General features: G+C 37.9%; 1 protein-coding gene across 1 annotated transcript in view; it reads right to left on the bottom strand.

The window, feature by feature from the left end:
* Positions 1-26,863, bottom strand: part of DNAH11 (dynein axonemal heavy chain 11) — a 417,881-nt gene that overhangs the window by 71,222 nt on the left and 319,796 nt on the right. Inside the window, exons 64-65 of the mRNA XM_030932862.1 lie at positions 24,118-24,353; positions 22,472-22,594 (exon numbers count right to left, since the gene is read on the bottom strand). Of these exons, the coding sequence (XP_030788722.1) occupies positions 22,472-22,594; positions 24,118-24,353 (359 nt within the window). The remainder of the gene's footprint in view (positions 1-22,471; positions 22,595-24,117; positions 24,354-26,863) is intronic.

The following is a 26,863-nucleotide window of genomic DNA, read 5'->3' as shown; positions in this document are numbered from 1 at the left end:
TCCCTTGTGGAGAGTCTCAGAGAAATTCCAGTCTGTCACCACCTTCCATCATTTCAGGTGGTTTGACTATTTCCTCACTTGCTTAAGAATTTTCACCAGGTTTATGTTCATATTTCACAAACTTCCTGTTTCAACCAGTAACATATATTCCCCAATGAAAAGATAATTTATACATTCCTATAATTAAAAATTAAACAAATATAAAATGTAAATTTAAGTCAAGAATACTGAATCAGAGAAGTCTAGAATTTTTGTTATTGTTCACTGTCATGGGATTAGGAACTGTGGTAAGAAGTCAGGTTAATTTAGAGATTTGTGTGGTGTGTATGTGTTTGTGTTTATGTATGTGTATTCACATATGCATGAGAAGTAGCACAAACCACCAGCAAGATGATTAACTTATTTTTTAAAGTAGCAGGTGTTCAGGCTTCAGTGAGAAATCCCTCTAGAGCAGGAGTTGACAAATTTCCCTGTAATGGGATCAGAGAGTAAATGTTTTAGGCTTTGTGGGTCATATGTATCTCTGCCATATATTCTTCTTGTTTCCAATCCTTTAAAAGCCATTCTTGGCTCCTGGGTTGCACTAAAACAGGCCCCTTGTTCAGTGCCACTCTAGAGGATCACATCAGCTAATGGTACTAGTGTAATCTCTTCTCAAAGCAATAGGAGGTAATTTTTCCAATTAGCCACTATATATAACGATGATCTTTCCTCTAGGCTTTCAAGAATAAATGTGTGAGACTAGTCATCAGGAAGCATGAGGTTCTCAGACACAGATTGCAAATTGGATAAAGAGTCAAGATCCATCAGTGTGCTATATTCAGGAGACCCATTTCATGTGCAAAGACACACATAAGCTCAAAATAAAGGGATGGATGAATATTTACCAACCAAATGGAAAGCCAGCCAAACTAAGCTTCATAAGCAAAGGAGAAATAAAATCCTTTACAGACAAGCAAATGCTGAGAGATTTTGTCACCACCAGGCCTGCCTTACAAGAGCTCCTGAAGGAAGCACTAAACATGGAAAGGAACAACTGGTGCCAGCCACTACAAAAACATGCCAAATTGTAAAGACCATCGACACTATGAAGAAACTGCATCAACTAACGGGCAAAACAACCAGCTAGCATCATAATGACAGGATCAAATTCACACATAACAATATTAGCCTTAAATGTAAACGGGCTAAATGCCCCAATTAAAAGAAGCATGAGGTTCTCACACTTTTGCTTCTGTGTGCAAGTGACAGAAGCTTTTTTTTTTTTTTTTTTTTTTTTTTTAGATGGAGTCTCACTCTTCACTCAGGCTGCAGTGCAGTGGCACAATCTCAGCTCACTGCAAGCTCTGCCTCCTGGGTTCAAGCAATTCTCCTGTCTCAGCCTCCCGTGTAGCTTGGACTACAGGTGTCTGCCACCACACCTGGCTAATTTTTGTATTTTTAGTAGAGATAGGGTTTCACTTTGTTGGTCAAGCTGATCTTGAATCCTGACCTCAGGTGATCCACCTGCCTCAGCCTCCCAAAGTGTTGGGATTACAGGCATGAACCACTACGCTTGGCCAACAGAAGCTTTTAACTGGTTAAATGTTTAATCAAGTATCTGAGTTAATCTCCATAAGATGCTTCATGGATGACTTCCTCCCTCTGTGTCTCTCTTGCATATCTACATATACCCTGAAGCATTCAGAGATTCCAGTTTGAAAAGCAGAAATGCATCTGCTTGGGGAACAGGTTTGATTTTCTGTGTGAAAAGAGAGGTTGATAGAGGGGAGGAGGATGCTGCTGTGCTGTTGGAAAGGAGAAGGATGTCTGCCTATAAAACTGGGTTTTATATCTTGCTGTGAAACATTATTTGATATGTTTAGATTTCCCAGGGATAGTAAATTATCCTCAATTGGGGTGTTTATGATCTATGAAAGGCAAAAATTGTATAATGACTCAGTGGGTTTTATCATTGCTGCTAAATTAATTTTTGGTTAATTTCCTATCTGGGAAAATTAAACAGACTGCTAATGTTCTCTCATGACTTGAAGGATCAAAAAGCAACAAAGTTAACCGGAGGGGTGGGAAAAGCAAACAGAATCACTTTGTTGTTTCTGCGAAAGACATGAATCCAGAGGTTATGACTTCTAGAACACTAAAGGTAGCTCTGAGCTCTTGAACTTAAACTCCAAACAAGAGCAACAGCAGGTGTGAAGAGTAACATAAAACTTGGAAGTGTGGCTACTTTCTTAAAATAGAGGTCCTTAATCCATCTTCTAGCTTCACCCCCTGCAGGAACAAAATACACTGGCCCTTGTCACTGCATCACACTGAGAGTCAAGTGGGTGTGAATCTCCCAATCTGGCATGGGGCTCTGCTCCCATAGGATTTTTATACATCCCTCTGCAGGAGTGAGCTCCTCCTCTGTCTCTTCCCACTGCCTGAGATTTGCTGGTTTGGAGGTGAGAAGCTGCTTATGCAATCTCAGAAGAGAAATAAAATTATTTTTCTGAGTACAAATACCATGGTTTAATTGGCTAGGACATGGGGTGAGTAAAAAAACATGCTGTTTCATCTAGCAGAGCATAATTTTAGACCAAGAAGAGCCACTAGAGATCATCCAACTGATTTCTTTTTATGGACCTCAAGAGTTTATGGCTTGGCCAAGGTCGCTTAGCTCAGTGGCAGAGCTGGGACTAGAACCTGGGTCTCTAGACTCCTAGTATAAAGTTCATTTCACTGCATAACATTGCAGGTTAATGTGCTCTGACAGTGGCAGCCTGTAAGGTCAGCCTCCGTCAACCTGCCTGACTTTCTATCACAAGAGGGTACTGAGAGAATATGACTGACTCAGTACCAATCAACAGCCACTAGAGAAAAACAACAGACACAGTTCAGAGCACACGCCCTGCTGGTTTTTGGTCAGAAACTCTGTCCTTGTTTATGAAGGAGAACAGCAACAACTACTGAAGTATTAAATCCTAATCTAAGATCTATAATTTCTGGTCATAGATTCATAAATTGAATTATTAATTCATAGTATTTTTTACAATACATAATTCAACTTATATAAAAGTTTTCTACTGTTTACCTCTCAGGGAAAGAAAATGTATTAAGTGTGCCAAAATGTTTGCTAGTTAACCAAATGAATTATTTTATAATAACAACAGCCATCTTCAAACATTTATCATCTATAAATTAACCTTTCACACATTAGGTTTGCATAAAAGCCAGGTACACTGGAAATATCAAAATGCTTTCAATGTGTATTTAAAACTCGGCCAAAAAGTGAGTGTCCTGGGACAAAAAAGAGGTCTAAGTTCAAATCATGGAAAGTTGTTACCATTGTGGAGGATAGCTATGGAAATTACGTTAAAAACACTTGGGAATGATTTCTTGCCTAGTTTTCAAAGGACTTCTGTGATAGAACAATTCAAACACTGGTCCCAATTATCAGTTTCCTGAAAACCAGAATCTCTGTGAGCTGAGAGAGGAACCATTATCTTAATATAACCAAGATGAGAATTTCAATTTAGCGATTACAATCTGAAATTCTTATTTCTAGAATCTTCATCTGAAAACGTCAGACGTCCCTTGTACTTTATTGGAAACGTTCTCAAGATTTAGTACAGTTACTGTTGGAAATGCCATCAGTATTGATTATAAAACCAAAATGCATTTATTTAGCTATGAGACAGTCTGAGTATCTGAACAAACACCATCACTATTTTTCATTGCTATCTAAAACCAAACATGGAAAGCAACATATTTAATTTGGAATGAAGACTTACTACTGTGGCAGACCAGAGTCTTTAATAGCAGTGGCTTTATTAGAAATGGCTGCAGCAGGAATCTTTTCAAAAGATTTGCAAAACCCGCTGTTTGGAGAGAGATTTCCTAAGATATTGTATTATTATATTGAAGATTCTCACTCTAAGTTGGACAATTCAGATAGCCAACATGTTCTCTGAATAGGAGAAATTCAATTTTGGAGGCTTCATTGAGCCATTTTGTCAAGGTAAAGAGATAGTAGCTGCTTTTTAAGATAAGCAAATAATATAGCCTACTAGTTGGTGGGGGTGGGGGGAACACAATTAGGAGAAGAAATAAACTTTTCAATGGACATCTAAAAGCCTTACTGCACATCCTGCTGTTTAAAATTAAAAGCTTCTAGATTAGACTTGGGAGTTCCAACAGCTACAGTCAAGAGTACAGCGGAAAAGATCAGGTATAGCAAACGTAGCAAACCACAAGAGGGGAGTTGTTACTTAGCAACCGCAGCGGGAAGGGCTGTGCAAGTTGGTCAAACCCGTTTACCGAAGAAAGGTTTTGGTTGAAAGCTGCACAGCTGGCAAGATGTTCAAGGAAAAAAAGGAAAGAAAATCCTGAATAGAAATGAGTTAATTGTCTTGCTGCTTCATACAGTTAATATAACCAACACGTCCTTCTAAGATAAAAGCAAACTTCAACCAGAATTAAAAAAAAACAACAAAAAAAACAACATTGGTGTTTCAGGATTCCAGGTAACATTGTACAGAAAAAAAAAAAAAAAAAAAAAAAGAAAAAAAAAACCCAGATAACTAAAAAAAAGTCATAGATTATTTCTCTTTTGATACACACATACACACACTTCAACATATCCATATTTAAACATCATAATGTAGCATCAAAAACAAAGAAAATTGCATTTGTTTGTTATTTTATTGGAAGATTGCTTTTTAAAAAGAAAATAAAAGAATCTGAGGATTCTTTATCTGAAGTCCTGTTTGGTATTTATTTTCAGATAAAGTCAAACAACTATTACCAAGATGACTGAATGTGAGAATGCTTTATCTGCAAACACTAAAGATTACACTATTAAGGAAAAAAAAAAAAACTTTACTAAATTTAGGAATAGAAAAGCTGTTGGAGATTTGTGGCAATTAAATTTTATTTTGAATTTGGAAAATCGAACAGACTAGAATGCTGAATTCTATTATAGGAGAGCATGAATGAACTTGAAAATAAATCTATTCTTACCCACAAAGGAAATAATGAGACAACTACATAACTCTAGAGTTTATTTAAAATCCATAAGCTAGGCCAGGTGCGGTGGCTCATGCCTGTAATCCCAGCACTTTGGGAGACTGAGGAAGGCGGATCACCTGAGGTCAGGAGTTCTAGACAAGCCTGACCAACATAGTGAAACCCCCATCTCTACTAAAAATACAAAAATTAGCCAGGCATGGTGGTGCAGGGCTGTAGTTCCAGCTACTTGGGAGGCTGAGGCAGGGGAATTGTTTGAACCTGGGAGGCGGAGGTTGCAGTGAGCCAGGATTGCACCACTGCACTCCAGCCTGGGCAACAGAGCAAGACTCTGTCTCAAAATAAAAATTAAAATAAAAAAAAATTCATAAGCTTCTAGCTCAAGACAGTACAGTCTACTACAGCATAGGGTTCAATTTAACATGGTCCTGTCTTAAATCTAACCTAACTTTTCATTTGAATAGATCTATAGTCAACTATAATCACATGGCATCAACTCCAAGAACAGCAACATAATAATAGTTAATAAACTGGAAACTTGTTAACTGAAAGCAATTCTTCTTAATGTTAGCATAACTTTCAGCAAATCTAGTCATTATAAAATAAATATCTGTAAAATGCCATCTCCCTCTTACCACTTCTGTAAAAATATTTTAAAAATCATATAGCTAATATTTCTATTAGCCAATTTTAAGTTCCTTTCTAGGGCATGCTACTTTAAGACTTATTAAAATAATAACTGTATGAAAAGTAAATACAGAATGAAGTATAAAATATCTTTTAATAATACGTGTATACACTCCAAAACAACCTGAAATACGTAGTGCAGTAAAGTTACTCCAGTCTTTAAAAAATTATAATATTTAATATTTTAAAAAATTCATTAACATTTAGGGGTATTTGAAAGATTAAAGAGAATTTTATGAAGATGCTTCACAGATCAGCAACTTCTCCAATATGTAAGCCAGCAAATTTGCTCTGGAAAAATTACATGTTGATAAATCTTTCCAGGTATGTTTTCTGTCGATTGATATAAAATATATTTTATTTAAAATTAGGATTGTCTGGAGCTTGGTGGATTTAATTATTTGTAATTACCCAGCTGTTGTCGGCCTGTGGCCATTTTATGACAGTGGTATCTACTGTGTGGGCCAGGTTCACCTGTATATCTTCTCAAACACAGATTTAATGTGCTATTGATGAAACCATTACTCGAACCAAATTAAAGTCTGGGCTGATATATTGGTCCACAGGGAGCTGTCAGACATGAAAGGAGTAATTAGTATTCATTACTTCATACTCCATAACACTCCAATTATTAATGAACTTCAACTTTTGGACTATGCTGTATCTATCACAAACATTTCTCAGACATTCATTATTAGGAAGAATAAACTAATACTGGTTAAAAAGAAAAAAAACACAACTCCCCCAAGCAAATAGAACTAGAATAAACAAAAACACTATTGATAGCCAAAAACTTTCTGAGGGACGTGAGTTTCTCAAAGGAGGATGGTGTTATCCCACCTGAGTTTGAGGATGTGATAAAGACATTCTGGGTGAATGTGGCAGATCAACAGTCCCTGCAGGCTGTTTTCCTTGCTCTCTCTTTTCAATGCTATCTCTTGTCTTTACAATACCAAGGAAAATGCTTGTAAACCCACAGGTTACATAGACACAGAGTCACATAGGAAAAAAAAAAAGAGGACAGAGAAATCAAGTAAAATGTTCATTGTTGGAGGTAAACAGGAAGATTCATTATAAAATTTACAAACATGTAGATTAATTTTCAAAAATTTTCTGTTCCTGTTATAACACTGCAAATTAGTAGCTCTATTATTAAATGAATTTTAATTTCAGCAACATTTTCCCATTAATTTTCTTTTATATTTTCTATTTTCTCCGAACTTTTATTGCATTGAAAAAAGAAAAATAATTCCTATTTGTACCAAACTAATTTTTATTTTACCATATCTCTTCCTACTTTGCATATGTATGAATACTTTTTAGTTTCTCTCCTTTCTTTTAAAGAGTTAGATGAGGAAATAAGAAAGCCTTTATTTTGTTTCAAAGATACTTCTTAACAGGCAAAAACAATGCAATAACAAAAATATCAACATTTATTCAAAATGCTTTTTAAGAAAATGTCTTTTATAGATTTAGGGAGTACAAGTGCAGCTTTGTCACCTGGATATATTGTGTGGTGGTGAAGTCTGTGCTTTCAACGTAACCATCATCCAAAAAATGTACATTGTGCCCATTAGGTTACTTCTTATCCCTCACTCCTCTCCCACAGTCCACCTTTCAGAGTCTCCAATGTCTATTATTCCATTAAAGCACTTTTTAAGCATTTGTAACAAAACTATTTTGAAAGTTTAGAGTGCCCTCAATTTGTTCATTCAAAACTAAAAGTGGGGGAAAAAAGGAGGCAGGAATAGTTTGTCGAAGAGGTGGCTAATAGTATTAAATATGGGAAATCGTTTGGATTATAAAAACAGCAGAAGCATAAAAGGCCCTCTCAGTTCTCTGCAAGACTCCACAATTCTTACATACTACTAGTGAACATGTACATTTCTAAACACTTTGGAAAACAATTCGGCATTATCTTTTAAAGTTGATTGTGCATACGTTCTACAACCTAACTATCTTACTACAGAATATAAACACTGAAGAATCTTGCTGTGTGTACCTGTAGTTGTATGCATGAATGTGCGTACCTGTAGATGTATATATGAATGTGTGTGCCTGTAGATGTATACAGGAATATTCAGTAATATTCACAGCAGCGTCATTAATAGCAAAAAATCTAAAAATAACCAAAATGATCTTCAATAAGAATGTTAAATAAATTGAGGAATAGTCATATCATTGAATATTACAGTAATAGACCCAGCGTGGTGGCTCATGCCTGTAATCTCAGCACTTTAGAGGCCGAAGTGGGCAGATCACTTAAGGTCAGGAGTTCGAGACCAGCCTGGCCAACATGGCAAAACCTGTCTCTACTAAAACTACGAAAATTAGCCAGGCATGGTGGTGGGCGCCTGTAATTCCAGCTACTTGAGAGGCTGAGGCAGGAGAATCACTTGAACCTGGGAGGTGGAGGTTACAGTGAGCCAATATCGCGCCACAGCACTCCAGCCTGGACAACAGAGCGAGACTCTGTTTCAAAAAGAATATTATAGTGATGAAATTGCAAGAACTAGAGCCAGAAGCAGCAATGTAGCTTAAATCTTAGAAACATATGATTGAGGGAAAAAATCAAGTCCTTTTAAACTATATACACCATAATGGTGTTTTTATAAAGCTTCAAAAGAATATGTTGTTTCAGAATACACACACATATGATAAAACATTATTTTAAATAAAACAATGAAGTGATAAGCAACATTCAGAATCTTCACCTTCCTATGTCTTTGATTTGCATGTCCCTGATGACTAACGATGTTGAGCATATTTTCATGTGCTTATTAGTATGTCTTTGGAGAAATGTCTATTTAGATCTTTTACTTATCTTTTAATGGGAAAGATCTTTGATCTTTATATGCCAGTCACATTCTAGAAACTTGACTAAATACATATTTATTGACTGAATTAAAAATATATTTAATGTATGTTATTTAAAATATTAAATAAATAATATTTACTATGTCCTCTCTGTTAGGCTTTATGGAACTGATCATATCATTCCAATATATGAACACTGGTTACCTTTGGAAGTGGAGGCAGAATTGTCAAGGAGGGGAGCACAAAGGTAGCTTAAAGGATATTGTCAATAATTTGAATGGCAGATACATGTCTAATTTATGATGCTTTATAACTTTATATATTATGTATTTTATAGGTATCAGTATTAAATAAAATTAAAACACAGTAAAAACCCAAAATACTTCTCCTAGGATGCAACTAGGATAGGACATTTTTTCTTCCAAGCTAGAAAAGGAAAGTTTTTTTGATTTAGTAATTATTTGTGTGTGTTTATTAACAAATTTAACCTTAAATGGAAGGAGTGTCCTCTAGCTTTATACAGTAATCTCTTAGCAGACTGCATATCCTGAATAGGCTCTAGCCTTGTCCAAGCTTTGTACATTATCAAAAGAGAACCCCAAGGTCATCAGGTTTTAGCAGGCACCCTCAGGAAGGAAACCATCTTTGGTGTTCCTTGTCTCTCTGAGTTCCTGCTTTTTGGTTGTACTTTTTTTTTTTTTGTCTACTCATAATACATTTCGAAAGGTGTTTTAAATATTTTAACTGACATATTTAGTTTTGTTTTTAGTATTTGAATACCTAATCCGCCATAGTAAGAGAAATAAAAGTTTTACGTTTGTATTGTTCTATTTTTGTTTTGGTTAACCATCTTTTTAAAGACATACAGTATATGATTCTTATCCATAAAGAACTTATAATCAATTAAAGTTATGTATGAGTGAAAAAAATTAAGCATATTGTAAGGGGGAGAAAAAAACTGCAAAATGACACAAGGAAAATATACTATGTAAAGGAGACATTAAATATGGAAAATTAAAATGTCCAGTTAACACTTAACTGCTATTGGCTAAATAGCAGTTAAATCCTAAATATAGTGAATTTAGGCTGTGAAAAGAACAGTTAAGTAAAATAACATATCACAGGAGGGGGGATCATCTGTGGCATGAAGAAATGAAAGGCCTGGGCTGTATTATAGGCAACTGAAGGTATGAAAAACATAGTTTCCAAAACAATGATGGGGAAATAAATGAGGCTTAGGAAAAACTGAGGGGGAAAGAGTTAGACTGGTAACATGGCACTCATCAACACCCTACCAAAAGATAGTAGTGCCTGTTTATTTGCAAAAGCTTGCTAAAAGATAAAAGGTTTTGGGGATAAGACCTCAAAAAGAACAGCAACAAAAGCAACAATATACAAATGGGATTACATCAAGCTAAAAAACTTCTGTACAACAAAGGAAACAATCAATGGAGTGAAGAGACAACCTACAGAATGGGAGAAAATATTTGTAAACTCTCCTTCTGATCAAGGATGAATAACTAGAATATATAAGGAACTCAAACAACCAATAGCAAATAAATAAATAAATAAATAAATAAATAAATAAATAAAAGCAAATAATCTGATTTAAAAATGCATAAAAGATCCCAGTAGATCTTTCTCAAAAGAAGACATACAAATGGTCAACAGGTATATGAAATTGCCCAACATTATTAATCATCAGAGAAATGTAAATCAAAACCACAATGTGGTACCACCTCATCCCAGTTAGAATGGCTATTATCAAAAAGACAAAAAATAACAAAGGTGAGAAAGGGGAACACCTGTACACTGTTGGTGGGAATGTAAATTAGTACAGCCACTATGGAAAACAGTAGAGAGATTCCTCATGATCGCGTCACATGATCCAGCAATATGGCTGCTGGGCATACATCCAAAATAAATGAAATCAGTATATCGCAAAAGTATCTGCAATCCCACGTTCACTGCAGCAGTATTCACAATAACCTAGATAAGAAACCCTTTTGAGTATCCAACAACGGGTGAATTGTGATACGGTTTGGATATCTGTCCTCTCCAAATCTCATGTTGAAATGTGACTACCAATGAATGTTGGAGGTGGGCCTGGTGGGAAATGTTTGGGTCATGGGGGCAGATCTCTCGTGATTGGCTTGGTGTCCTCCCCTGTGAGAATGAGTTATCTTGAGATATAGTTGTTTAAAAGAGGCTGGCTCCTCCTTCCCACTCTCTATTGCTCCCTTTTTCTTGCTGTGTGACATGTCTGCTCTCCACTTACCTTCCACCATGACTGTAAGCCTCCTGAAGCTTCACCAGAAGTAGATGCTGGCACTATGCTTCTTGTGCAGCCTACAGAACCATGAGTTAAATCAACCTCTTTAAAAAATAATAAATTACCCAGTCTCAGGTATTCCTTTATAGCAATGCAAAACAGATGAACACAAATGGGTAAAGAAATTGTGGTACATATACACAGTGAAATACTATTCATCCAGAAAAAGGAATGAAGCTGTCATTTGCAGCAACATGGATGGAACTGGAAGGTATTATGTTAAATGAAATAAGCCAGGCACAGAAAGACAAATATGGCATTTTCTTACTCATATGCAGGAGCTAAAAAATCGGGTCTCATGGAGGCAAACAGCAGAATGGTGGTTACCAGAGGCCAGGAAGGGAAGTTGGCGGAGGAAGGGAAGTTGGCGGGGGAAGGGGAAGATAAGGAAAAGTTGGTTACTGGGTACAAAAATACAGTTAGAAGGAATAATTCTAGTATTCAATAGAATAGTAGGAAACTCACAGTTAAAAATTTATTGTATATTTTGATATAGCTAGAAGAGAAGAACTATAATGTTCTCAACACAAAGGAAAGTGTTTGACACGATGGATATCCCAATCACCCTGAGTTGATCATCACACCTTGTATACGTGTATCAAAATATCTCATGTACCCCCCAAATATGCACAACTATGAGGTAGCAATTATAAAACACAAAAAAGAGAAAAACCTGTTTAAGAAACTAGGTTTTCACGTAAACTTCATATAGTTATAAGGTATGCAAGAGGACATTAATTAATATCTCTGGGTCCCCATTTTTCTCATGGGAAAAGGGCAGAGGGTAGACAGGGTACCCTCTGTATTTTTCTGGCTATATAGAGTCTCCCTAGATAATCGCATCCACCATGATGGCATAACTCCTCCAGATAGATATTCCCCAATCTACATGGTCAACCAACATCCTTTTATTAAGCTCCATACTCACATATCCAACTGCTTTTTAGACTTCTGTTTTAGAAATGAGTGTTAAAGAAGTACCTCAACCTTTGCATATCTAGTAAGAGAAATTATTAGTTCTTTCCCTACACTTACTCTTATTCCTATATATACCTCACCATAAGGCACAGTATCATTTACCTGACAGAAGGCAGAAGAAAACATTCTCAAACCTCCTTTTTTACCACCAATAATATCCAATTAATTACCATAAACTGGTGGTACTAACTCCTTGATACTACACTGATTTGTCCTCTCCTCTCTTTCCACTGTGACTGCCTAAGTTTAGGCTCATACCATGTCTCAAATGGATTACTGCAATTATTTACTAACTAGACTCTGGCTCTAGGTCCACACCCTTTCAGTCAATACTTTCAGAAACATTAATCTGATCACATCGCTTCCAGTGTGCTCAAGAGTTCTTACCAGCTTCCCCACTAACTTATGATCATGATACTTGAGTGAAAATATGGAGACTCCAGGAAGGCATGGTCCTTTAGTTAAAAACAATTGGTATTACCAACTAGTGTAACTGATAGAAATAGGCCCCTTGAGCATACTTAGGAGGGGTTGGAAATTATCAACACATAGCAAAAGGCCAATGTAGGGATCAACCAAGGAAGTCTGTGCTCTGGGTCCTGCTCTCCTCTCCAGTCTCATCTGTCCCAGTCCACGTCCTTCTCTCTTCCTCCCCAACACAGACTCTCCACCCATTTGGATTCTGTTTGCAGTTCCCCAAAGCTGTTGGATTGTTTTGTGTGTTTTACTATTTGAAATTAGGGCTCTCTGTCCAGGATTCTCTTTTCCCACTTGTCTACCTCACAAATACCTACTTAACTTTTGAGCCTTGCATTAAATAAAAATGTAATCAAAGGTAATTTTTTCCAAGAAGTCTTTCCAAGTCTCCACTATGGAACTGACAACTCCTTGCCATGTATACGTCAATCACCACACCAACGGTTCTGTTTGATTGTTTATAGGTCTATCTTTCCTTATGGAAATGTAGCTTTCTCAAGTGCAGGGTCTGTATCTTACCACACTAAATCTGCAGCCCCCAGTATAGTACCTGGCATATAGCAGTGCTCAGAGAAGGTTTACTCAATGACTGACAGGATATGTAAGGACTCCACTGGCACTCATAGTCTCTGGGTGAAAATACTCTAAAAACATCTGCATGGAAGGGGGAAGAAGGAAAAGCTGAGGATAAAGAGTTGAGATTTACTCACAAACAAGTGGTTTTTCCCACACATAAGGGTTTAAGAGCCAGGATTAAGGTAACAACTGCATGCAATCAACACCATTTGTTACATTCTTACAGATTATCTTTAATCTTCTTGGCCTTAAAAGAAATGCTAGAATGATATTAAGGGAGGAGACTACCCCTCATATTGTCTTATGCCCAATTTCTGCTTCCAAAGAAAGAAAAAGTAAAAACCAGAAGGCAGAAATGAAATCCACAAGCAGACAGCCCGGCGCCATACCCTGGGCCTCCTAAAGATCCACCCCTGACCTAATTGGTTATGTTATCTACAGATTACAGACTTTGCATAGAAAAGCACTGTGAAAATCCCTATCCTGTTTTGTTCTGAGCTAATTACCGGTGCATGCAGCCCCCAGTCAGGTACACCTTGCTTGCTCAATTCATCACGACCCTCTCACACGCACCCCCTTAGAACCGTGAGTCCTTAAAAGGGACAGGAATTGCTCACTTGGAGAGCTCAGCTCTTGAGACAGGAGTCTTGCGATGCCCCCGGCAGAATAAATCCCTTCCTTAACTCGGTGTCTGAGGAGTTTTGTCTGCTGCTCGTCCTGCTACATTTCTTGGTTCCCTGACTTGGAAGTTAGGTGATTGGCAGATGGTCGAGGCAGCTCCTTAGGCGGCTAAAGCCTGCCCTGTGGAACACCCTTGCAGGGAACTCTGACCAGCCCGAGTGAGGCGGATCCTGAGAGTGCTTCTGGATAAGCATTTGCCTCAGTGGGCTGCCTCACCAGAGCAGTATGTGGCAGTGGCAGGGCCCCCGTGGAGGATCAATGCAGTGGCTGAACACTGGGAAGGAATGGGCACTTGGAGTCTGGACATCTAAAACTTGGTAAGACTAGTCTTTGAAACTTGCCCACTCCGTTTGAGTGGAAGTGTGGCCTGAGCACCCATGGCGTGCCTTTATTGGCACTTTGGTTTTTGTTTTAGTTTTGACTTGGTTTGAATTGCTTGACAGGACCGGTCTTGGAAACTTGCCCACTCCATTTGAGTGGAAGCATGGCCTGATCACCCACGGTGTGCCTGTACCAGCACTTTGGTTTTGGTTTTAACTTGGTTTGAATTGCTTGGCAGGATTGGTCTTGGGAACTTGCCCACTCCATTTGAGCGGAAGCATGGCCTGATCACCCATGGTGTGCCTGTACCAGCACTTTGGTTTTTGTTTTTGACTTGACTTGGATTGCTTGATACTTTGGTTTTGGTTTTGACCTGGCTTGGATTTCTGGATACTCTGATTTTGTTTTTGATTTTGTTTTGGTGCAAACTGCAAAAGTGTGTGTGTGCCCTTTTTACCTGTTCTTTGTTTTGTGGTGTGCACGTGGTGTGAGCATGGTGTTTTGTCTCATAGAAGCATAGGCCAGACACAAGTAAGTCCACCCTACTAGGAACTATGTTGAAAAATTTCAAAAAAGAATTTAAGGGACATTGGTTTCAGCAAGTGTCACTTGTCTTTTTACTGATTGAGTAAATCAGTACTTTTTACTGATGGAGTACTATGACACCAGGAAAACGGAAAACTGTGTGTAAGATAGACTAGCCAGCATTAGAGGTAGGTTGGCCATTAGAAAGAAGCCTGGACAGGTCCCTTGTTTCAAAGGTATGGCACAAGGTAACCTGTAAGTCAGGGAACCCAGACCAGTTCCTGCACATAGACACTTGGTTACAGCTGGTTTTAGACCCCCTGTCCACAACACACAGTGATTGAGAGAACAGCAGCGTAAGTGGCTGGCAGAGGCAAGGAAAGACCAGCACAGAGAGAGAAAGGAAAGAGACAGAGAGGAAAAGAGGCAAAGAGAGAGAGAAAGACACAGAGAAGAAAAGACAGAGGGAGTCAAGGAGAGAGAGAGAGAGAGAGAGCAAGAAAGAGGCAGAGAGAGAAAGAGGAAGAGACAGAGGCAAAAGGAAAGTCAAAGAGAAACAAAGTCAAAACGAGAAAGAGAGATATACAAGTAGTTAAGAAAAAAAAAAGTGTACCCTATTCTGTTAAAAGCCAAGGTAAATTTAAAACCTACAATTAATAATTGAAGGTATTCTCCAACCCTATAATACTCCAATACCACTTAGTTGTCAGTGTAAACAAGGGCGTATCCCAAAAGCACCTAGGTCTTCCTATCAAAAATCCTTAACCCAGTAACTATCGGATGGCCCAAATGCATTCAATCTGTAGCGGCAACTGCTTTGCTAACAACTTAAAAAAAAAAAAAAAAAAAAAGGTAAAAAAAATAACGTTTGGAGGAAACCTCATTGTGAGCACAGCTCACCAGTTCAGAAGTATCCTAAGGAAAAAAAAAAAAGGGAAAAAAAAGGAGGTGGGGGGGGGGCAAAATTTATATAAACAGAGTATTATATGGTAAATTCTTATCCTGAAATAAATTAACTGCTTGTTTAAAGAAAAAAAAAATTTGTAATAAGTCAGAAAGTTGAGGCATGTCGAAGAATTGTGAAAGTCATGCAAGAGAAAAATGTTATAAAAAAGAATTTATGCAAGAAATGTTGTATAATTCAAAAGTAGGCCTCCTGCATGTAAAACTAATGAAAAAAAAAAAAACAAAAAAAAAATAGTTTACGTGCAAGGTGTATAACAAAAGTAAAATATACTTTTGGTAAAAAGATTATAAGGAGGCATAAGAATGTACATTTTTACTTACATTAAAAAGTTAAAAAAAATATTGTTTTGAAGGTTTAAGTTTTAAAATGTTAATTGTAAAGAAAATTCTGTGTGTAAACATATTAGCTAAAGAAGTATCATCCAGTTTTTCTGTAAACTGGACATTAAAGTAAAAGCATAACAGCTTTTTCTTAAAGCACCAATCTGTTCTTTAGCAAAAATTATAAAAGGTTAAAAAGAGTCTATAAAGTCTTACCTTACGGTCAAACATTAAAAATTAGATAAATATGTCTACAAGGTTTTATTAAAATTAGGTTTAACATTAATAACACACTAATATAAAGATAGAATTTAGCTTATCTGGTATAAAAATCATACGAGAAGCATTGTTTGGTATTTGGCTTTCTTTGGTTTAAAAACTAATAAAATAGGTGCTAAAGGAAATTTCTCAGTAAAAACGCACTAAGGACTATAAAGTCCACTGCCAAGGTCCCCACATTTAAAACAAAAGGTCAATTTCTTAAAAATTATATACTTGGTTTATCTTCCACTTTCCTTTCTCTCAAAAACTAAAAGTAATTTAGCACATGTACCACCCCTAAAATTTCCGGTAAACCAGCACCAGCCTGAAGATCACGTTCTCATCAAAGAGTGAAAAGAAAAAAAACTCAAGCCAGCCTGGGAAGGACCCTACCTTGAGCTGCTAAGCACCAAGACTGCTGTTCGTACAGCAAAAAAAAAAAAAAAAAAAAAAAAATGGATGGGCTAATAACACCTGAGTCAAGAAAGCGCCACCCCCTCCAGAGTTGTGGGGCCACAGTCCCAGGGGAAAACCCTACCAAACAAAAGCTGAGAAAAATTTAACTCTTTTCATCTATTCTATTACTCTTTCTTCTTTCCTCGTTCTAATGCTGACCATCTAGTTATTAACATAACCAAGTCAATTTTGCCTCAAACTATTGCATTTAATGCTTGCCTTGTTATACCCTGTGGAGATTGCCAAGTCAAAGACAGCTTTCTACTTCAGAAAAGTACTTCTGTCCCTCCTGATTCTCCTCAGACTGGGCATTAGTAAACTAGGACCATTTAATCCAATGAGATTTCGATAAAGACCCCAGTGCCAACCAGGAGTCTTGCCCCCTGATGTACAGCTTTCATGCCATAGTTGGTCCAACGTTCTGTGGACCACTAAAGAGCAAGGATGGACCACCCCAACCAGTATTTGTAATTTCCTAAAACCATACATTCATTTTACTAGAGGATCAAAGAAGTTAAAGACTTGAAACAAAATTTGGCAATTAAGACAAGATACCAAGATGCAAATGCCTGGTTAAAATGGATCAAATATTCCATCTGCACATTAAACAAAAGCAATTGTTATGCTTGTGCACATGGCAGGCCAGAGACCCAGACTGTCCCCTTTCCACTAACATGGTCCTCCAGTGGATCAGGTGTAGGCTGCATGGTAGCTCTTTTCCAGGATTCTACAGCTTGGAGTAATAAGTTGTGCCAAGCTCTCTCTGCTATATCCCAAAGTCTGGCATCCTGTGGGTCAGCCCCTGAGGGGCATCCAGCCTCTGTCTCCCAACACTAAGTTCACTTCGTGTCTCTCAAAACAGGGAGGAAACTTAGCCTTCTTTGTAGACCTGAAAGGATGCAGTGAGTTTAAGAATTTTCAAGAGCTTATCAATCAGTCAGCCCTTGTTCATCCTTGAGCAGACGTGTGGTGGTATTGTGGTGGACCTTTATAGGGCACTCTGCCGAATGACTGGAGTGGCACTTGTACTTTAGTCTAATTGGCTATCCCTTTCACCCTGGTATTTCATCAACCAGAAGGAAAAAAAATAGTAAGACATCGTAAAGCGAGAGAAGTGCCTCATGGGTCTTTCAACTCTCATGGCTATTCAGGCGCAACTGGAGTTCCACAAGGAATACCAGATCAATTTAAAGCTTGAAATCAAATAGCTGCAGGATTTGAGTCAATATTTTAGTAGGTGACAGTTAATAAAAATGTAGATTAGATAAACTATATCTATTACAACCAACAGCAATGAGCTTTTCATGAGTTAAAAGAAAAACTCATGTTGGCCCCAGCCCTGAGGCTACCCGACCTGACAAAACTCTTTACACTCTGTGTGTGAGAAAGACAAAAAATGGCAGTTGGAGTTTTAACCCAGACTGTGGGGCCCTAGCCAAGGCTAGTGGCCTATCTCTCAAAACAACTAGACAGGGTTTCCAAAGGCTGGCCCCCAGGTCTAAGGGCCCTAGCAGCAATGGCCCTGTTAGCACAAGAAGCAGATAAACGAACCCTTAGGCAAAACCTGAATATAAAGGCCCCCATGCTGTGGTAACTTTAATAACTACCAAAAGACATCATTGGTTAACAAATGCTAGAGTAACCAACTACCAAAGCTTGCTCTGTGATAATCCCCACATAACCATTGAAGTTTGCAATACCCTGAACCCCACCACCTTGCTCCCCGTATCAGAGAGCTCAGTTGAACATAACTGTGTAGAGGTGTTGGACTCAGTTTATTCTAGCAGGCCCAACCTCCGAGACCTTCCTTAAACATCAGTAGACTGCGAGTGGTATGTGGACGGGAGCAGCTTCGCCAACCCCTGCAAAGTGACTCTGAAGAAGACAACAAGCCCTACTCCAGTCACACCCGGAAGCTGACTGGTCCATGCACGGCTGAAGCATGAGGAAACTCATCATGGGACTCATTTTCCTTAAAATTTAGACTTTTACAGTAAGGACTTCAACAGACCTTCCTCAGATTGAGGACTGTTCCCAGTGTATACATCAAGTCACTGAGGTAGGAAAAAGGTTGTTACGGTCCTATTATTTTCTGGTTATTATAAGTGTACTGGAACTCTAAAAAGACTTTGTTTGTATAATGTTATTCTATACAAGGTATGTAGCCCAGGAAATGACCAACCTGATGTGTGTTATGACCCATCTGAGCCTCCCATGACCACAGTTTTTAAAATAAGATTAAGGACTGAGGACTGGTGGGGGCTCATAAACGATACGAATAAACTGTTAGCCAAAACAGAAGAAAAAGGGGTGCCCAAACAAGTCACCTTAAAATTTGATGCCTGTGCTGTCATTAATAGTAATAAGTTAGGAATAAGGTGTGGTTCTCTTAATTAGAAAAGAAGTTATACGGCAGAAAATAAATACATCTGTCATAAATTAGGACTGTGTGGAAACAAATGTAAATACTGGTCTTGTGTCATTTAGGCCACTTGGATAAAAAAAAATGAAAAAGATCCAGTCCACCTTCAGAAAGGAAAAAATGGCCCTTCCTGTACTAAAGGACAATGTAACCTCTTAGAGCTATAACCAATCCCCTTGATCCTCGCTGGAAAAAAGAGGAGTGTGTGACCTTAGGAATCGACGGGGCTGGACTGGATACTCCAGTAAATATCTTAGTTCGAGGTGAAGTTTACAAACGCTCTCCTGAGCCAGTGTTTCAGACTTTCTATGATGAACTAAATGTGCCAGTACCAGAAATTCCAGGAAAAACAAGAAATTTGTTTTTGCAATTAGCCGAGCATGTAGCCCAGTCTCTCAACGTCACTTCATGTTACATATGTTGAAGAACTGTAATAGGAGATCAATGGCCATAAAGAAGCCCGAGAATTAGTACCTACAGACCCAGTTCCTGATGAATTCCTGACTCAAAAGAATCACCCTGATAATTTCTGGGTCCTAAAAGCCTCAATTATTAGACAATATTGCATAGCTAGAGAAGGAAAAGAATTCACTCACCCCGTAGGACGACTTAGTTGTCTGAGACAGAAACTGTATAATGGTACCACAAAAACAGTCACTTGGTGGAGTTCAAATTACACAGAGAGAAATCCATTTAGTAAATTCCCAAAGTTGCAAACTGTGTGGACCCACCCAGAGTCCCACCGGGACTGGACAGCCCCCACTGGATTATACTGGATATGTGGGCATAGAGCTTACGCCAAATTACCTGACCAGTAGGCAGGTAGTTGTGTTACTGACACTATTAAACCATCTTTCTTCCTACTGCCCATAAAGACAGGCAAACTCCTGGGCTTCCCTGTCTATGCTTCCTGTGAAAAGAGGAGCATAGCTATAGGAAATTGAAAAAAAATAATAAATGGCCCTGAGAGAATCATACAATATTATAGGCCTGCTACTTGGGCACAAGATGGCTTGTGGGGATACCAGACCCCCATTTACATGATCAACCGAATCATACGGTTACAAGCTGTCTTAAAAATAATCACTAATAAAACCGGCAGAGCCTTGACTATTCTGGCCTGCCAAGAAACTCAGATGAGAAATGCTATCAAAATAGATCAGCTCTTGACTACTTGCTAGCAGCTGAAGGAGAGGTCTATAGGAAATTTAACCTTACTAATTGCTGCCTACACATAGATAATCAAGGGCAAGTAGTTGAAGACATAAAGATATGACAAAACTGGCACATGTGCCCGTGCAAGTGTGGCATGGATTTGATCCTAGGGTCATTGTTTAAAAAATGGTTCCCAGCACTAGGAGGATTTAAAACTCTTATAATAGAAGTTATAATAGTAGTAGGAACCTGCTTACTGCTCCATTGTTTGCTACCTGTACTTCTTCAAATGATAAGAAGCTTCATTGCTACCTTAGTTCACCAAAATGCTTCAGCACAAGTGTACTATATGAACCACTATTGATCTGTCTTGCAAGAAGACATAAGCAGTAAAGATAAAAGTGAGAACTCCCACTATTGATTGAGAGTCTCAAAGAGGGGGAATAAGGGAGGAGACTACCCCTCATATTGTCTTATGCCCAATTTCTGCCTCCAGAGAAAGAAAAAGTAAAAACTAAAAGGCAGAAATGAAATCCACGAGCAGGCAGCCCGGTGCCACACCCTGGGCCTGGTAGTTAAAGATCAACCCCTGACCTAATTGGTTATGTTATCTATAGATTACAGACATTGTACAGAAAAGCACTGTGAAAATCCCTATCCTGTTTTGCTCCAATCTAATTATCAGTGCATGCAGCCCCCAGTCACATACCCTCTGCTTGCTCAATCACGACCCTCTCATGCGTACCCCCTTAGAGTTGTGAGCCCTTAAAAGGGACAGAAATTGCTCACTCGGGGAGCTCGGCTCTTGAGACAGGAGTCTTGCCGATGCCCCCAGCAGAATAAACCCCTTCCTTCTTTAACTCGGTGTCTGAGGAGTTTTGTCTGTGGCTCGTCCTGCTACAATATGATCAATTTTACAAGGCTTAACAGAGAGTACATATTCAGTAAATATTATTAATTTGAATTAAGTTGTTCTGGCCTGATATTTGTGATAAAGACTTGAAGCTCTATGTAAAATTTGTTTCTAAAATTGAAGACCTCTAGAATCCTCACTGATAGTTAACTACATCCATACTGAGAATCATGACTCAAATTTATCAGTCTTTGGAAATTTCAGATTGTCCAACTATATATGTAATAAGAGTCATCAAATTGCTTACACCTAAATTGTGCTATTGAAGTTGAAGCTGAAGATCAGAGAACATGCATTTCACTGATAAAAATTTTAGGTCTTCATAATAGAGTCAGAACCTTAATAACAAGGATTTCGCTTCAGTGACATTCAACATTTTACACTATATTTTTAACACATCAGACACAGCTACAATTATATTTATGTTAAGAGTTGCAGTTTGTCAAGTGGCTTGTTAGATTGTTCTAAATGTGTGCCTGGGTAAATTTTGGTTTATTAAACAATAAGTTGTCAGTCGCTCTAAATGGATTTACTTAGTGAGTTATATGATAAATACCGTACTAATCAGTTAGAGACCAAGAAGTTAGTCATCCTGATGTAGCCCTATTTCCACTTAAAAGTGACAAGAATAAGCTAGTGATGAAAAAGGGGACAGATACCTTAGAGGCAGAGCGTGGGCGTTAAGGAAGAACAGGGTGGGGAAAGTTCTGAAATTATATCTCTTTGAAGAAAAAAAGAAGAGAGGGAAGGAAATTCAGTGAATTAAGTCTAATGAATGTTGGTTGCTTGTGTGAAGAGGCATAAGGAGTCTCTGGAGTGCCAGTTTCCCCTATGCCCACCCAGACTTGATTGAAGACACAATTGCTGCACCCGACCTTTCACACATTCATAGGAAAGTGACATGATGACTCCTCAGAAATGGCTTCAAGGCCCCTGAGAGAATGTTCTGGAAAGTACATTGTCTTGGGGGAATGGCCACCTCTTAGAAAGTCACATATAGCTCCTGGAGGGGTAGGGGGAAGTATTTCTCTGTTGTTGATAATCCAATATTGCTGGCATAAGGGATGATTTCAGGGATCCACTAATGAACTCTCCTTTTCTGAATGGTTACATTTTAAATATATTAGGAAAAACAGAGCTAGCACAGTAAACCCATGCTAATTTTAAAAAATAGTGAATGGATTTAAAATCTAGTTAAAGAAAAATATTAAGTAAACAGGGCACAAGTGATATGTAGATTGGCAGCCATATTCAAGGTGTTCTGCAAAGTACTGAAGTTAGAGAAACGTTGGTATAAATTTTAAAAGAGGCAACTATTCTCAGATTTATAACAATGCATTTTTTTGGCCTATAGATCAGGAATTGGATAAAACAAATCTAAATCCACCAAATAAATAGTCTGAAAGTCTGGATTATGTTGCGGTTGCTTTGGTCTTGGAGTGTAGGTGCATGAAATGGAAACTCAGAAATATCACTAAGATTTCAATAGACTGCTTGATTATGAAGCTAAGAAATAGATGCTGCTGCTGAAAATCATTTAGCACGATATACACGTTAAAAATTCAAGAATACTTACTTTCCTTTTTTAATAGTATTCCTGCCAAGTAGTGGATCCAGGACTGGATCTATTGTTTCCTCGAGATTTTCAATTAAGATGACATCACCAAAGGCCAAAGCAGTTTCAACGGCATTCACAAACCTTAAAAATCAGTGGGATTTGAGATAATAAAATGTAAATTGGCACAAAATGTTCAAAAATTTTTATATGATCAAATTATATTTAATGTAGATATTCTAAATGGGACAAACTTAGAGAAAACTATTTTATAAAGTAGTAGTTTCCTTTAACTAGATTACACAGAAATTAAATATGAAATTTTAAGATACATTTTAGTTGTATTTTCCAAGTGAAATTTAATAGTTTGAACTAATAAATCTATATATAGATTAGTTGCTTGTAATAGCAACCATAGTTGAAATAAGTGTAAGTTACCCAAATATCATACATGTAAATTCATTTGATGGGTCTTTCTAAAGTAAAATTTCATGTATTAAATGTTTTATAATTTGATCAAACTTTTATTTTTTAAATCTTTAAGTTTAGTCACTTACAATGGGGAGATATCATTTTACTTTGGTCTTACTCTCCAACAAATATCTCCCTACCAAAAATAATTTTCTGCAAGTATTCTGATAAGCAAAAACTACATTAAAAAAAAAAACAAAAAACAGAAAAACAGAGATGGCGGACTCACTCTGTTGTTCAGCCTGGAGTGCAGTGGCATGTTTACGGTTCAATGTAGCCTCCATTTCCTGGGCTCAAGTGATCCTCCTGCCTCAGCCTCTCAAGTAGCTGGGACTACAGGTAGGCACCACCATACCTGCCTACTTTTTGTTGTTGTTTTGGTAGAGATGGGGGTCTCACTATGTTGCTCAGGCTGGTCTCAAACTCCTGGCTTTAAGCAATTCTCCTGTCTCAGCCTCCTAAAGTGCTGGGATTATAGGCATGAGCTACTGCACCCGGCCTAAGAACTACATTTCCTTGTATAACTACAGAAATGTATTATTTCACTCTATGTATAAAAAGAGGATGGAAGGGTCAAGTGAAACATCCATAGTTCTAAAATAATTTATTCAACATTAACTGAATAGCAACTGCATACAAGACAGCTTTCTATCTATCAGACAGTATTATCATGATGACTTAGTAACAGAAATTCTTGGAGTAGATTCAGTTCTCAAAAGTGACATGTAAATCTTGACTAAGATAATAAATTAACTTCAGGCATCCAATGTTGGGACTTGTAGCCATGTTAAGATCCTTCTATAAGCAGAGTATAGATTTAGAAATATGACCATAAACATCATTAAGCCTGGAGGCACCATTGACAATTCTTGTGTTACTATCCAAACACTCCAGAGAAGGAATGTAATATACATCCATTGTTGGCTTTAGAAAATTCACATATTTTTCCCCACAGACACAATGTTTGTTCTAACCTTCAATTTTATCTCTTCTTCAGATAATTGGATGCCATCCAACAAGAATGCCTTTTCAACAGAGATACTTTATATGAAACACGAGCAGGCAGATAAACAAATAGCACCAAATTGTAATACATCCATGTGGTGGAGAGGTCTAAGAAACATCACGACTTTATACAAATCAGACCCACTTCACAGCAGGTAAACAGAAAGCCAATCTCTTCAAACTTCACATACCCTTTCTGGCCCAAATGTGTGACTTTCAGGTCCGTTCCATACTTATTCTTGATCCACTTAATTCCCTGTTGCTGGGGATCTATCAGCAGAGGCCAGCGCTCACAGTGTGTTAGGATAGCAGCATTTTCGGTGGACATTCTGTCACTGGGCAGCCCTTCGTTATTCCAGGCGGCAACTGTAGCATCATCCGTCAACATGGAGATCAAGTCCAGGCCTTCAGTTAGTGGAATGGAAACCTTTAAATTCAGAGTTGAATGCAACAAATTGGCCATGTGGCAGAGAGAGAAGACAGACAAGAGAAGAAGAGAACAAAGCCATGAGAAAGTAACTCTAGGTAAACACATGATAATTTTCTGTCGATTCTCAGAAGCCAAACACAACTCATCATTAAATGAAATTTGACTTGATAAACCTAGTATTTTATATCTCAGAATTCTGTCAACTGTGGGATTCAACATCAGTTTTATCAATTGCATCTACTGGGCTTCAACTGAGAGAGACTTTGCCCCATACTAAGGTAAGAGAGAATTGACACACCAGGAAGAATGGCAGGACACCAGAAATGTATTTGCCCATGGAGCAATCGACATCCCCACCCCCGTATAAGCAATGCTAAAATTCAGTATCTTGTTCAGGCACTTCATTTTTTTTTTCTACAGACCAATGCTACAAAGAGATGACCTCTCTTTCTGGGATGGGTTAATGAAAAGTACTCAGTTCACTGGAATTCCATCAACTCCTCAGTTGTGCAAAGGAACTTAGGATATCACTTTAAGGCTGAGAGGAAATTATCCTTGCCTTGATTGCATTGCAAAGTAAGGGGTTGGGGGGGGCAAGCAAGGAGGAAGGGGCAAGCAGGGTGGACAGAGTGATCCATTTTAAAGAATAAACATAATTCTGTATAAAAATTGACAACAAATAATGTTGTAGCAAAAATCATATTAAAGAATGTATTTGTTCACTCCTCCAGTCATCAATCACCAAACATTTATTGAGCATTTTCTACATACATTAAACACTGTCCAGAGACACCAAAATGTGCAGGATGAATACCGAGCTAGCTCCCCAGCTTGGTGGGGTGGTTAACATGGAAGCATGCCTCCATAAGAGACTGTAGTAAGAACCCTACCTGTAGTAGGTAGGGGAGGCTATATCAGCAGTAACAGTTTGGTTCATTGGTTTGTCACAGAGCTTCAAAACAAAATGCTGAAAGGATTCCCACATTAAGGCTGGGATGCAATTTGATATGAATATAGGAAAAGTAGCACAATATTCTTACTGCCTCTGACTACCATGTTATCTTAAAAATGAATCAAACCCTATCTCCTAGTGATATTGAACAAGTTTTGGTATCTGACTTGATACATAGTTCCCTTAGAGACACAGGCAATTTGATGTTTTAGAATAAGCACTTTTCTACTGGCAAGAGATATGTGCTTTGTTACCTACTTTCTACTTAATACAAACAGCTGAAACAATTGGGGGCTGTGAGTAACTTTGATTTCTGAAGCTCTGAGGACTAACAGAAGGGGCACCTGCAGATTTCATATCCAAAATCAATGGTGTGCGTACCTACTCTGTGCAGAGTAGAGAGCCAGGGATCAAAGAGAATATCAATCTCCCCCTTTTTTCCTGGTCAGTAGGGGAAATAAAACCCATTTCAATATAAATGAAGAAATAAAACCCATCTTAATCTAAATGAAGACACCTACGTTAAAGAATATCATAACTACAATGACTACTTTCAGATTCAAATTTTTAGGATGTTTTAATAGTATTGTGTCCAAATAGCTAGGAGCATAGCTACTTACAGAAATTTTTTCATCAAAATATTTTTTGATAGTTATAATACAGGCATCATTTTCACAATTAGTATTAACCAAAGTGTAGGCTGAGGAAAATAAGCCTCATTTCATATACAGGCATGCACCATATGATATTTTGGTCAACGATGGACTGCATATACAAAAGTGGTTTCATAAGATTATAATGGAGCCGAAAAATTCCTATCACCTAGTGACACTGTAGCCATCATGATGTTGTAGTACAAGTACATTATTTTAAAAACAAATTTTGTGTAGACTAAGGGTACACTGTTTACAAAGTCTACAGGAGTATACAGTAATGTCCTAGGCCTTCACATTCACTCACTGACTAAGGAAAAGTAGCACAATATTCTTACTGCCTCTGACTACAATGTTATCTTAAAAACGAATCAAACCCTATCTCCTAGTGATATTGAACAAGTCTTGGTATCTGACTTGATACATAGTTCCCTTAGAGACATAGAGCACATAGAGACTTAGAGCAATTTCCAGTTCTGCATGCTCCGTTCACCATAGGTGCTCTATACAGGTGTACCAATGTTAGTCTTTCATGCTATATTTTTTCTGTATCTTTTCTACGTTTGGATAGATTTAGATGCACAAATACTTATCATTGTGCTACAACTGCCTATCGCATTCAGTAAAATAACATGCTGTGCAGGTTTGCAGCCTAGGAGCAATAGGCTATGCCATGTAGCCTGGGTGTGTAGCAGGCTGTCTCATCTAGGTCTATGCAAGTACAACAAAAGGCATTTCTCAGAACATATCCCCTTCATTAAGTGACATATTAGAGTATACCTTTTTATCATAATTAACTTGTCTTGTCAGAATTTCTTGGAGTCTGCAGCAAGGAAAATGGGTTTGGAAACCAAGTGTAAAGAGGGAACCCTTTAGTTCAAAGTCTGCTTCTAGAGTTAGCC

The sequence above is a fragment of the Rhinopithecus roxellana genome, chromosome 6, assembly GCF_007565055.1.
Source record: "Rhinopithecus roxellana isolate Shanxi Qingling chromosome 6, ASM756505v1, whole genome shotgun sequence".
Classification (NCBI taxonomy): domain Eukaryota; kingdom Metazoa; phylum Chordata; class Mammalia; order Primates; family Cercopithecidae; genus Rhinopithecus; species Rhinopithecus roxellana.
The sequence above is the reverse complement of the archived record's forward strand: the minus strand, read 5'-3'. Positions and strand labels throughout refer to the sequence as shown.